Source organism: Triturus cristatus, chromosome 10 (genome assembly GCF_964204655.1).
Source record: "Triturus cristatus chromosome 10, aTriCri1.1, whole genome shotgun sequence".
Taxonomy (NCBI): Eukaryota; Metazoa; Chordata; class Amphibia; order Caudata; family Salamandridae; genus Triturus; species Triturus cristatus.
In genome coordinates, this window is record NC_140593.1 from 927333071 (window position 1) to 927346147 (window position 13077).

Genomic DNA, 13077 nt, shown 5'->3' on the forward strand with positions numbered 1-13077 from the left:
GAGGCTCCTTTTGGAGGCACCAATATGGTCATCTTGATATCACGTTGAATATAAGGTTCTGGTGTCTGGGGTGCCCCTTGAAACATGGATTTAGGGGGTGTTAGTGTGTGTGAGGACTAATAGCCAATGGGCGTCTAGTCCTGCCGCTAATCTACCCCAGTAGTGACGACATCCTGTGGGTGTATGTTATTACTAAAACTAGTCGTAACCTGATTTCTAGTCTAAATTCAAGATTGCTAAAGCCATCCTCGACTATACACATCAGCTGCAAAACCCTAGAGGGTTGGTCAGCCTTGGGGAGTTGGACGCCTTGTGCATAGTTTTTTTCCGCCAGTCTGTAAAAAACAGTGCCTGGGGCGGGGGAGGCTTTGTCCTCGAGTGGGGGACAGGTTCCTTTGTCCCGTTTCGCCTGCGAAGCCTTTAAGGCTCACCCCCGCACCGGTCTTAATCACTAGCCATCCTATGTGGGCAGAGGTGTAACCTCCTGCTCACGCAGGTCTTTGTCTCTGGCTTCTGGGAGTGGCACAGATATCCCAGCATGAGGTCAGACTTATGTCTTGGCAGCAAACCTTTGAAAAAGCCAGCCAAGGCACGAGAACACTGGCTTAACTTGGTGGACACTGTCTAAAGTGCCACGTAGGTAGATGCTGGTTGAACCTCAACACCACCATTGTGTCGGTAGTTAACAAGCATGGTGTTTGACCCCAAACACAAAAGAAATCGGTGGACTTCCATGGAGCTGGCTATATATAGGCTATATATAGGTAATGCCCATATGCCAGCCTGTGTTATCTGTGGTAGAATTATGTTTAAAGTGCTACCACAGGGATATATAGATATGCTTGCACTTATACATTTACACATATACTATAACATACCCAGCCTTCTGGGCTATAGGAGGCCTACCTTAGGGGCGACTCGCCTATATTAAATGCAGTTAGGCGACCCTATCACACATGATGTGTGCAGCCTGAACTCGAGCAGGCAGACAAGACAGACCTGCGGACTTCGGTTTTACTCTGGTCACTCAGGGTGGCACAATACAGACCTGCAGACTTCGGTTTTACTCTGGTCACTCAGGGTGGCACAATAAGTACTGCAGCACTGGTACCCCTATTACATCCCTGCCCTGGGTACCAATGGTATCATATACTAGGGCCCTACAAAGCGTAAAAGTAGTTGCCAATTGGGTGTCCCAATTCACATTTACAGTTTAAGGGAAAGAGCACTGGTGCTGGGCCTGGTTAGCAGGACCCTGCATACTTTTAAATCAATTGCCACAGCATCCAGCAGTTCAAATGGGGGCACAAAAGTGTGTGTGGGGGGGGGGGGGCATCTGCAAGCAGCCCAGTTCACTATAGCTGTTTAGACAGACTTAGAGTTTGGTAGTTAGTGGTCTGTTCCTTTTCCTTAGGCTCCTTATTGGAGTATGAAATTCTAGTGCAGGTCGCTCTAAATGGAGTAGTCATGTGCTTCATAAATTTCTTATTAGTATTAATATTATATAGGGATGTTGTTCCACATGCCGAGTGCATAGATAGAAAAAATGTTGCCTTTTTCTACTTCTCAATTTCCAGTATGATGATGACCTGGCTCTGGGTGTGCAAGATCCACCAGGGATGGTGAGCTTGTCTGCAAAAGAAGCTGTGGGTTCTGGTCATGGTGGCACCGAAAATGATCGAGCTGCTTTTGAAGATGATGCAGGCCAGCGAAGGAAGCTAAAGTAGTTCCACCAGGAAGGAGCTGATGTGTTCATATTTTGTCTAGCCCTGGATGAGGCATTGATGTGTATGATGCCCATGAGGGATAAAAGTGTGGAGTCTGGGAGGCCATACCACCATTCACATGTGCGTGTACAAAGATTTTAACAGCAGGTCCCAAGTCGTTTTCCGTAAGAAATGGTTTCACTTTCTTTCAAAGGGGGAGCTGGTTCTAGGCAGGTTTTTGGCTTTTTGCCATTGTGTTCATTGAAGCTAAGTATGGTGTCCAAGGTGGATCCAGGTGACTTGGCATTCAGTGAAATTTGAGTTTGAAGCTGTAAGGACTATGTCATTGAGTCAGGTTTGTATTAATGCACGATTCCTTCTCTATCTTTTTGCATATGTACAGAAAAGCAGCCTGAAACTCTCTTTTCTTTCGTCGCTCATTAGAAAATACACAATAAAACAAATTCTGGTAAGAGATTTAGAAAGCAAAATCTATTAACATTATTCTAGGGGTGCAATAAGTGCTGCTAGTAAGAGATGAATGTGTGGTGGACACTCTTACATCCCTGTCTACCTTCCATTTAGAGGTGCCCCCACCCACCCCCAGTTGTAGCATGTCTGCGAAACAATGACCAGGTGTTTGGATGCCCAGGATGCCTACATGACACCTTGTAGTTCACTCCCTTTTCTTCACTAGAGGCATCACCTTTTTTAAAGCAGCTTCAAATTCATTATCTCTGTTTTGCTGCCAGGTGAGTCCATCAACTGTTGGCATTTTCAGGCTTTCAGAAGATCCTCCTGGGCCACAGTATTAAGAATTACAATATTGCTTCATAACGCGTGTCACAATTTTCATACACTTCTTCTAACCACTTGACTTTGCCATACCTTTGTAGGAGCTCCATTCACCATTTGCAATTCATTTTCAGTTAGGGTTTCAATAATTAGTTGCATAAGTAGCCAGAACACTTTGTAGGACAAGCTCCCTGAGACATCCAGGCCATAAGTGCATAGATAGTAAAGGTAAGTGGGCAGCTCTTTTGCTTTTTTCCATGTCCTGTACTGATCAGATGTAATTACTGGATGGACATTCTTCCCTCAATTTGGAAGGACTTCCTAATCAGAGAGAAGAGTTGTGCTTGCCACAGGTATCAAACCTTCCCTCGACAAAGATTAACAAATAACCATCCTTACCAGATTAAAAATTTGACTCATTAATACAAAGTCAAAATACTTTTAAAATATCTAAAAATACTATAGCAAAGGTGTTAATTAATAGGATCCTAGGCAAACGTTTTAAACATATTAGAAGTTTTTACTTTATATCTTAAAAATAAAGGCTGTCAAAATTCTCTTTCTGATATTTTTAAGGTCTGACGGCCAGTGGCTGAATGCTTCGCCAGTTATTAAAATTCTAGATAGTGGTCACTATCCAGCTCAAAACGTACTCGAGGCACTATATCTTTTGAAACTTTTTTGTTAACTTTGTAAAAGACAGGTCCGTAAGTCAGTTGAAGGGGAGGCCATTAAGCTGCAAAGCAGAGGCAATAGTTTTATGGCATGGACTGTATGTTACCCACTTCACTGAAAGATCCAATTTCAGAAACTTCCAAAGGGAACCTTATGTAGGTAGCAACAATCTGTGGCCTGATTGAATTACCGTGACCAAAGCAAGGAGGGCAGAACATCAGTTAATCCCAACACCAGCTGCAGAGCTTGGGACTGGGATAGAGAGGTTCATGCTACTCAGTTTACATAGAATTTCCTCATCCACCCCAAGAACATTAGATCAGGACTTATGAGGTATATATTGAGTTGCATAGTGTAACGTAGGAATCTTGACTTTATAGATGACACCATAGGTGTAAAATAGAACCAGAGTGACGGCTTCTTCTTTGCCCCACACAATAATTAATTTGTCATTGAAGGTATAGTCTGCCATTGTCAGGCATCATAAAACATGTGGATTGTCAGTGTACATTCTTGTTGTGGCACCATCTTATGGTAATGGGTAGGGTAACTCTTTCCTTAAAATTCTGCCCAATGAAGAGTCCACCATTAACCCCCTTGACATTGAGAGCACATAGCAGCTCTAAATTTACAGGTTCCTTGTGCTTGAACAACCGTATAGAGTGATTGCTTTCCAAAAACTGAAATGTTTTATATTCTTTCAATAGATTCTGATGAAATTGAAGACAATTGCACTTGATACGGAAACGGAGCTGCAGAACCAAGAAGAAGCCTTGGAGGTGATCAGCTCATCCACAGACCGAGCCACACTAAGCATTGACAAGCAGAATCACCGGATGAGGAAATTGCTGTAGGACCAGCTCTAGATTCCCATATGAATGGCCATTCTAAGGCAGAAAGCTTTGGGAATGACAGTGAAACTAACTCTACTAATGGAGACCTTTTTATGTAGCCAGATGTTAATGACTGTTCTCTGCTGATGTTGTGAATGATGTACGATGTACTGGTAAAACAATGTGCTAATTAACTGTGAATGATCAAGAGCTATCAAGTGACTTCCAGGGGTTCTTTCTAACCAACTGTTGTCTTTTACTGTTATTGATGGTGTGCTTTAAAGGTGTTTGTTTCAAGCATCTGAAGGAATGCTGGGGCATGTCAATACAATGTGCTCTGAATGATGCCACTGCATGGGGAGTGGTTAACCATCTCCTGATGGACATGGTGCATGTCCACTGATATGCGTGCCAATGTCAGCCTTTGATAATCATTTCCACACAGTCCCAACTTTAGGAGCATGTGGTGTGATTGATAAACATGACCAAGCCTTCCATGTTTTTTCCCTTTAATTCTGAAACATGCTTCACCTAGATGGTACGTGAAGCATGTCCAAGCCAACACATATGCCAGTTTGAAAATAAGAGGCATGCGTTTCTGCTTTTGTCTACGCATGATTGCTCTGTGACTGACAGAACTTCAGTACGTTTTAAAAAAAAAAGTTTAAAATGTGGTAACCTGAGACAATGCAAGTTTCTGCACTGAATATAGTATACTTGGCTTGAGTGAAAGCATGACACACATTTTGGTAGTCAGGCAATATTACCTTTGTTCTTTGCTTTGCAAAGACAAAATGACAACTGCTATTTGATGTTCCTTTGGTTTTATCTTTTTTTTGCAGTCAATGGAAAATTGTTTTTGCATTTAAATTATGAGACTGTGGAAATAACAAATACAATAACCCTGAACAATAATGGTGTTTGTCTCCACAACTGAAGCAAGTATAGCTAATTTTAAATACCTAACTAAATATGAAGATGTAACTAATGTTGCTATCGGCGAGTTGAGACGGGCTCAGTTCCCACATCTGTGCCACTTTTTTCTAAAGTAAAAGAGCACCAGTCTCTTCAGGTGAGCTCAGGCTGGAGCGAACTCTACCGTAAGATTATTGTGGGTGAGTCTAAGAGGAGTTATTGTGTTTGGTTCCCATTTTATGCAAATCCGGGAAGCTGCAAAAAAAAGTGGTGCAGTAGCTTTCGTGGTTACACATGGACAACCTGGTGCAATGAACACATTTGAAGGAAAGGATCCAAAGAGTATTAACTGTGTGTGAGAAATCCGAGATGGTGAGACTATAACAGAAAGTACCAGCAAAATAAAGGCTCAGAGAAGATGAATCACCAATAATAAGGATTTGCACCTATGCATACCACCCTTTGCTGCTCCCAAGTTGTGTCAGTTTTTGGACCTGTCGATGGCGGGCAACTGCTGTTCCTTAAGGCATACTAAATAAACTGTATATGTATCTGTTTGTATTAAATTGAGTGCAGTAGCAATTCAAAAAAACATTGTAAATTTTGAATCAGCAGTCGTAGGGCCATGGTCAACTTGAGGGGGTTCTTGAAGTGATGTAGTTGAAAGTATGATGGAAGATTTGTTTTGACCAAGGCAAGACAGTGACGGTATGTAATATGATGTGAATAGGATATATTGTACATTAAGCAGTAATTATGAGAGATGGGTAGTGGCAATGTGAAGGGAGTAACTTGGGGAGGTCAGGGGTCAGGAAAGTGGTGAAGGGCATAGGTGTGGCAGAAGTCAGCAGTTTCAGAGTTCATGTTTCAAGTTGTCTGCTCTGTGGGTAAAAAATGACCATGTGGGTTACTCTTGGGTCAACTCCCTAGGATAGGACTGAATTAAAAAACAAAACAAGACCAACAGACTCAAGGAATGGAATTTAGACAGAGTGCAGGGTGATTTGGGATTGTCATAATATAAATAATGCAAGAGTATTTATCAGTTAGAGATTAGTTAGGTATGTGGAATGCTTGCCATAAACAGCATCAGAATTCTGAAAAAAGACAGCACACAGACAGCTTAGTGTTTTTTGGTATGTGTTTGCCTGGGGAAGTTAAAATGTGTTTTCAGGTAGTGTTTATGAATGAATCTGATTAGAGGTGGGAGTAGATTGGAAGACCGGCTAGAAGTGTGGTGCAATAGTCTACCTTTCTCAGAACTAGTGTGTTGAAAGGGAGCTGAGAATGTATCTTTTCATACATACAGTTTGTGAAATCTGATGGTAATTGCTGACTTGGATATGAATGACTTCATCCATATGTCGGAGTTAAATAGCATACTAACGTCGATGGATTATTTGGAGCATAACCAGTGACAAAGTAGATGATTTCTGTTTACAGGGGCACAGCATTAGAGAAAAGAGAACAGAGGGGGGTCCAGTCACAAATAGCCAAGTAACAGAGATGCAAGACTACAGGTTAGAAGTGAGTGTCAGAAGAGCGAAAATTATTTGGGTATCAACCACGTAATGGTGATAGGAAAAACCAGTTGAGGAGATGAACCTACTAAGGACGGTATTCTAAAGTGAAACATAGACCTGGATCAAGGACTGATTTCTTGGGGACACCAACAGGTATGATGGTTGCAAAGCTAGTAAAAGAATCAGTAAACTGTTCATTCAGTAATACCATAGGTAGCAAGGACTGATAACTGTGAGCACTGGTCAGTAGTGTTGAATTCTGTGGAATGGCCAAGGTATGTGAGGGTGTTTAGAAAATAGTAAGCGGGATCTGAACAACAGACTGGATTAAAGGCAGGGAGAAGACTGCATTTCTCCCACAGAGTAGATTGGATACCTGCTGAATCCCCACCCCGACTTTCTGTGCTTTGTGCTGCTGAAAAGATTCCACCTGGAAGACGTACACAAACTGAGAGTCATACTTTCACCTGAAACTGGTTGCCAGGGAGATGTGGCCCACAGAACGAAAACTATGAGCTTGTTTTTTATCCTTAAAAAGCTAGATGCAAACTTTGAATTTGACCTAATAGTTGGGTGTTAGACCTTTCATCCTTAGGGTGGCCTTCCCCCAAATTGTTTGCCTTCATACCTCCACTTTGTGCTGTATCTTTTTGTTGGCCCTAGGACTGTGAGCCCTTTACCACTGCTAACCAGTGATAAAGTGCATGTGGTTCTCCCCTAAACATGGGGCCATTGGTGTGTACATTATTGGCATATTCAGTTTACTATACGTCACTTGTAAAGTTATATACCATATAACCAGTTCCTGTACTCTAATTTGCTACTAGAAGGGCGGCAGCACTGGATATGCCACCCACACATGTAGTATTTCAAACCTGCCTCGGTCCTGTCATTGCAGGACCTGTGTATTCAGTTTACTGCTACTTTGACTTGACATTTAAAGCCACTTGCCAAGCCTTAAACTCCCTTTTTATTACACACACGTCATCCTTAAGGTAGACCCTAGGTAGCCCTATGGGCAGGGTGCTGTGTAACTAAAAGGTAGGACATATACTTTTAAGTTTTACATGTCCTGGAATTGACAAACAGCTAAATTCTTTTTTCACTACTGTGAGGCCTATTCCTTTCATAGGCTAGTATTAGAAATTCCTTAAAATACTTTTAAGCTGTAACTCCTGATTAGAAAGGAGTAGCTGCATCATGTTTCATATCTTTGGAATGGTAATGATAAATCATTACTGGTAAAGTTGGATTTAACATTACTGTTTTTGAAATGCCACTTTTAGAAAATGGACATTTCTCTGCTCTTAATGCTCTGTGTGCCTTGCAGACTGTCTCCAATGCATGTCTGGAGTAGGCGACAACTACACTTTGTGCATTCCTTTTAGTCATTCATAAACACCAGAAGGGTGAGTGTATCATAGAACTCGTCTGCATTCATATACATTCTGATAGCTCTTCCTGGGCAGGAAAAGGGAGGGTGAGCTGACACACATTAATAGGCAGTGCCCTGTGTCCCACACAAAGGTATGATTACCCCCTGCTGGTACCCTGGCAGATAGGGCTGGGATGAAAGGGGAACTGTGCACTTCAAGGGCTTGCTTTTAAGCCATCCCCCTTAAAGGCACAATTGGGTGTCAGTACTGGGGCTCTGACCCTACCAGAAACTACTGAACCTGTGAAGAGACTGCTGTGCTGCAAGGATTACCACTCTGCTTGACTGACTGTTCCGAAGAAACTGCTTCTCTCCTTTGCTGAGGTGCCCTTCTACCTGCTGATCTCTGACTTGCTGAGAGTGACTCCAAAGGCTTGCTGGTTTGCCCCTGTTCTGAAGTCTCAGGGCCATCAAAGACTTCCAGCAACCCTGCTGCTGGGCCCTGCCATCTGTGAGTCCTCCCTTGCCTGAAGTGCCAATCCAGTCTTGGGCCTCAGAAATGGGTTCTGCAGCTGTTTTGCTTAAAAATCAATGCAGTGACGACTTTGTGCCAATTGGAACCAAGGCAGTGCCTTTTGACGCCGACGCAGTGCCAATCTGAGGACATGTATGCGTGGCTTGACTGCGATGCAGTGACCTGACTGTGAGGTTCGATGACGACGGAACGCCACATGGCAAGGGTCTAACGGGGGCGCTGGAACAGACTGCGAGGCTTGACAATAATGCATCGATACGACCACGTGAATCAGAACCGATGCATCGAGTCTTTGACGCTCCATCCAAGGTACTTTTTCAGCGTACCCTGCATGGGGCTTGTTTCCGGCCTGCCCTCCATCGCAGTTGGCCTGAACTTTGGATTTACACCGGTCCAGTGCAACCTCAAGTAACCCCTAAGCGCTATTTGACTCTACGCACTACTTTTTGATTTATTATTCAAAAATTCATAACTCCGGTTCTGCTTATTGGATGTTGGCCGTTTTGGTCATGTTTTACTCATAAAATTATTATCTATTTTTCTAAACCTGTGTGGAGTATTTTTGTGGTGTTTTCATTGTGTGTGTGTTGCACAAATACTTTACACATTGCCTGTTAAGTTAAGCCTGTCTGCTCGGTGCCAAACTACCAGAGGTTGAGCACAGGTTAATTTAAAGTGTGCATCTAGCTTACCCTGACTAGAATTGTGGTCCCTACTTAGACAGGGTCCATACCTCTGCGAACTAGAGACCCAATTTCTAAAATTGGGTTAGAAACAGTTGCCTCGGTTACTGGATGTTTGGTGTACTTTGCAGCCTATCCAGTGTTTCTTTTTGCCTTCAGCAAGCTCTGCACAGTTGTGCAGAGGATGTTAGTAGCCAGTTGCAGAATTCTGGACCCTCCCCCTCTCTTTTAGAGGTTCAATCTATGCCTTCAGGACTGAAGCAGCACCTCTGCTTTTTCAGCAAAAATGAATGAGTGAGTAGCTTTATTGTTCAGTTAATTAACATTACAAGTAAAACAAGTTACAAAACTATCATCTCATTCAAAAAAGCCAAAATAAAAGTCCACCTTTCCATATGATTTTAAATCATTGTTGCAGTTATCATAAACTGTTTCTTACTTTTGTTACATTAAAGCGCCTAGTGCATTTTCAAGCTCCAGTATGAGGGAAACATTTGCGGAGTGCGTGCATCTGACTGTGAGAATTGTTCCCATGATTTTGTTTTGATAAACTTTATTGAGTTTTAGACGGCACACACGTGGTACAGCACTGAGAGTGGTAAACAGGCCATGCAAGGCAAGACATCCGGTAATAGTAAGGCAGTAAACCCACTAAATATCTACCAGCACATACTCCCCCTTGCCACGTGCGGCCAAAGGTCTAGCTATGCCACTGTATGAGTCCCTGACCATACATCGCCCAGTCTTGTAATTCCAATGAGGTCCCAAGAGCAGAATCTGCTGAGAGCAGCTGTTTCCTTCAACCATGTGCTGTGCCAGATTTGTTCCAGTGTTTTTTAAATGCTTACTGAATAAAGTACTATTGCATTTGCTAGATCTAAGTTAAGTGGGTCAAAATTCAACAAAGTGCAAACCATACATTAGCAATAAGAATCCCACTAAATAGAGTGCAAATTGCTGTTACAGATTACCATATAAATGGACAGTGAAAAACAAAGTGCATTGGCGATAAATATTGTGTCCTGTCACTATAGATCTTGCTTAGCCAGTTTTCTTTCTGCCATTGAAATGAATTTCAAGAATTTTCCACTGAGCACTAAATCCACTCCTTATAGACAGACTTTTACTGCATGTTGGCATATGTGTATTCCGTTCCTTGGGAAATTGTGTTTCAAAAGTCTTTCGCTCTGCCTTCAGTGCAGGGCAGATACAGACAATGTGGCAAATGTCTTCCGTTGCATATTGGCACAGCCAGCATGCAGTCACAGTGGTTTGTCTCAGCCAAGCCGGGCAGTTGCAATAGGTGTTAAAACTGCCCAACCGATAGATCAGCAGCTTGAGCTTTGCCCTTAGCCCAAACAGTTCTCCTAAATATGGCTGTGGCTTGAGGAGGCCACATGAGCCTATTGTCAGCCTTGCGTGTGATATCTTGGTCAGCCAGGCTTTGTCAGTAAGGGAAGAGTGCTTCTTGGCTGCTGAGTTGATGACTGTTGAAAGCAGCTTGAGGAAGGTATAGGGCAAGGAGTGGCTCAGCCTTCAATGTTGTTAAAGCTTGGATCAGGTATTCCTATGCCTTGGTGTTATCAGGATTGGATATAGCACTCCACACAACACTGCTTAATGTGCCTTCCAAATAATTTCTTTGTTTTAGCAGGTTTTTAAGTAGGCACCAAGCCTAATTCTGCCTCTGTCATCCAAATTCTAGTCTTATTTTAGCTGGGGAAGCATGCCGTGGCAGGCTGAACACCCGCGATAAGTGCCAGCAGTTGAATTTTCAATTACTTTGTCTGCTCCGTATGCTATAGAATGCATGTTTTGCAGCCATGACTTGCAGTTATTGTTGGAGAGACAAGCCCTATAAATTGTTCCTGAAGGAGCACAAGGCTGTCATTAGAGGATTGTTTTTTCTTTGAATCAAACGGCAGTGCCTGGCTAATGTGCCATGAGTCAAAGATTACCCCCAAGTATTTGTACCCTGTCACTGATTGCAAGGATGAGCCTTCTAGATGGAACATTGGTGGTGGTCTCTTCTTGTGCTGACTAACAAAGTTTTTGTTGTATAGAGGTGAACTTGGAGCCTGTGCTTTGCTGCGTTGCTTGCTGTGGCGTTAGTTAGCCTTTGCAGGCCAAACTTCATGTAGCTGATCATAACTACATTGTAGTCATACAGCATGTTTGAGGCAGTAAACCCGGACTGTGTAGGGGCGTGCGGGTTGACTTTATTAAGGATTGATGACAGCCCTGTTATGTACAAATTAAGCAGAAATGGGGCAAGGACATATCCTTACTTCAGGCCACTATTAGTGTATATTTTTCGTGAAACGGTTGACCCGATGTCCAGGCTTACCCATGTTCACGTGTTGGTATAAAGCAATTGAATGGCTCTGGGGAGTGTAGGAGAGATTCCCAAGCTCAGAAACGTATGCCAGAGGATGTTCTGCTGTACCACATCAAAGGTGGAGGTTTTGAGAGCGAGATCTGGCTATGTCAATTAACAAGGTGAGAGTTAAGATGTTAGTGATTGTTCCTGTTTTTTCGAAGAACCCTGTTTGATTTGCCGGGACCATTGAGTTTTGTGCTGCCCAGTCGATTAATTCAACCAACATAAGTATGGCAAAATATTTTGCTTCTCTGTCTAACGGAGCTATTAGCCAATAGTTTGGCGGTAATGACTTCTTTCCTGTTTTACAGATTGGAGCAATAATTGACCACTACCAGCTGTCTGCAATAGCCTGGTGAAGAAGGATGTAGTTGTAAAGGTGACACAGGTGTTCAGCCCAGAATTGAGGATTTTCTTTGAAAATAGACTGTGGTAGGCCGATGGGGTTGGGGATCCGTCGCGTCGCCTTGATGTAATTACTTTAATTACAACCTCTGACAGGATAGGATTGTATGTTTTTTAGCCTTCAAGTTTGTAGGTTTTCTTTCAGGGTTTACCAATTCAGCTTTACTACCCCTGAACATTTTGTGTAGATAAGCAACCCATGCTTCCGAGATGTTAGAGGATGCGGAGGAAGGCCTAACTGTTATAGCGTGGTTCACCAGTCTCCAAACTTCTCTGGCGTCCTTTCTTCTAGTAGCTGTAAGAAGCTTGTGCCAATACTGGTCTGTCTCCGACTTAGCAGACTCCCATTTTGCTTGTTGCAACTTGGATTAATTAGACGTCCACGTTTTAGAGCTTGGAGCATCTTGAAGGAGCATAAGAGCGTGGTTTAGTTTTTTTGTTGCTATGATGAGTTGGGCTGAAGGCCTCCTAGGGTAATCACCTGGTATTTCTGCCAGTAGAAGGGGTGAGAACTGGGTCCATTGCCCCAGCAAGTAAAAGCATATAATGAGTATGGCATCCCATTGATTCATTGCTTTGAGTTCCAACTGGGCAAAATAACTTGGTGTCCAATTTAGCCTCCTGTAATTAATAGTGGAGACTGTGCCCAAGTCCCGTTGAGCTTAATCATGGAACCTGCAGTGTAGGTTTAGCAGGATCTTTTGAGGTTGATGGTCACTTTCCAGTCCTATTCCTATCCCATTGTGGTAGACCATATGAAGTACAGGAAGGGACACCAGTGTGTAATCCAAGATTGAGTTTGCCAATGCTGAATAGAATGTAGACTGAGCAGGGACATCTGGTTTAATTCAGCCATTTAAAGCTCTCAACCCCAAGTCCTCTAAGTCATCGGCAAACTCCAAACCACTCCTGTCCCTCCTTTGCAACCATGGGTGGATGAATGAATTTGCCAGATCTGGTTTTGAATTTCCACTATTTGGTTGTAAACAGCGATCTGCAGCAGGTTCATATTGAAGTTGCCTGTCATAAAAACAAGTGGCGTAGGATTGGAAGCCATTTGGTCAGTGATAAATGATAGGACTCGCTTGTTTCCTTCTTAGCAGGCTTAGGCTGGATATAGGTGTTAATTATCAGCATCTGCTGTTCAGAGTCGAGGAAACATTCGGATAATTTCACAGCTTGCAGATTGGGGTGGTCCACTTGCAGCTCTTCTAGTTTGGCATTGATATCGACCATTGCATAAATATCTAGG

General features: G+C 42.9%; 1 protein-coding gene across 1 annotated transcript in view; it reads left to right on the plus strand.

Annotated features, from left to right (window-relative positions):
* Positions 1-5516, plus strand: part of SNAP47 (synaptosome associated protein 47) — a 172420-nt gene extending 166904 nt beyond the window's left edge. Inside the window, exon 6 of the mRNA XM_085628760.1 lies at positions 3884-5516. Within this exon, the coding sequence (XP_085484886.1) occupies positions 3884-4030 (147 nt within the window). The 3' untranslated portion in view covers positions 4031-5516. The remainder of the gene's footprint in view (positions 1-3883) is intronic.
* The last annotated feature ends 7561 nt before the right edge of the window (positions 5517-13077 follow it).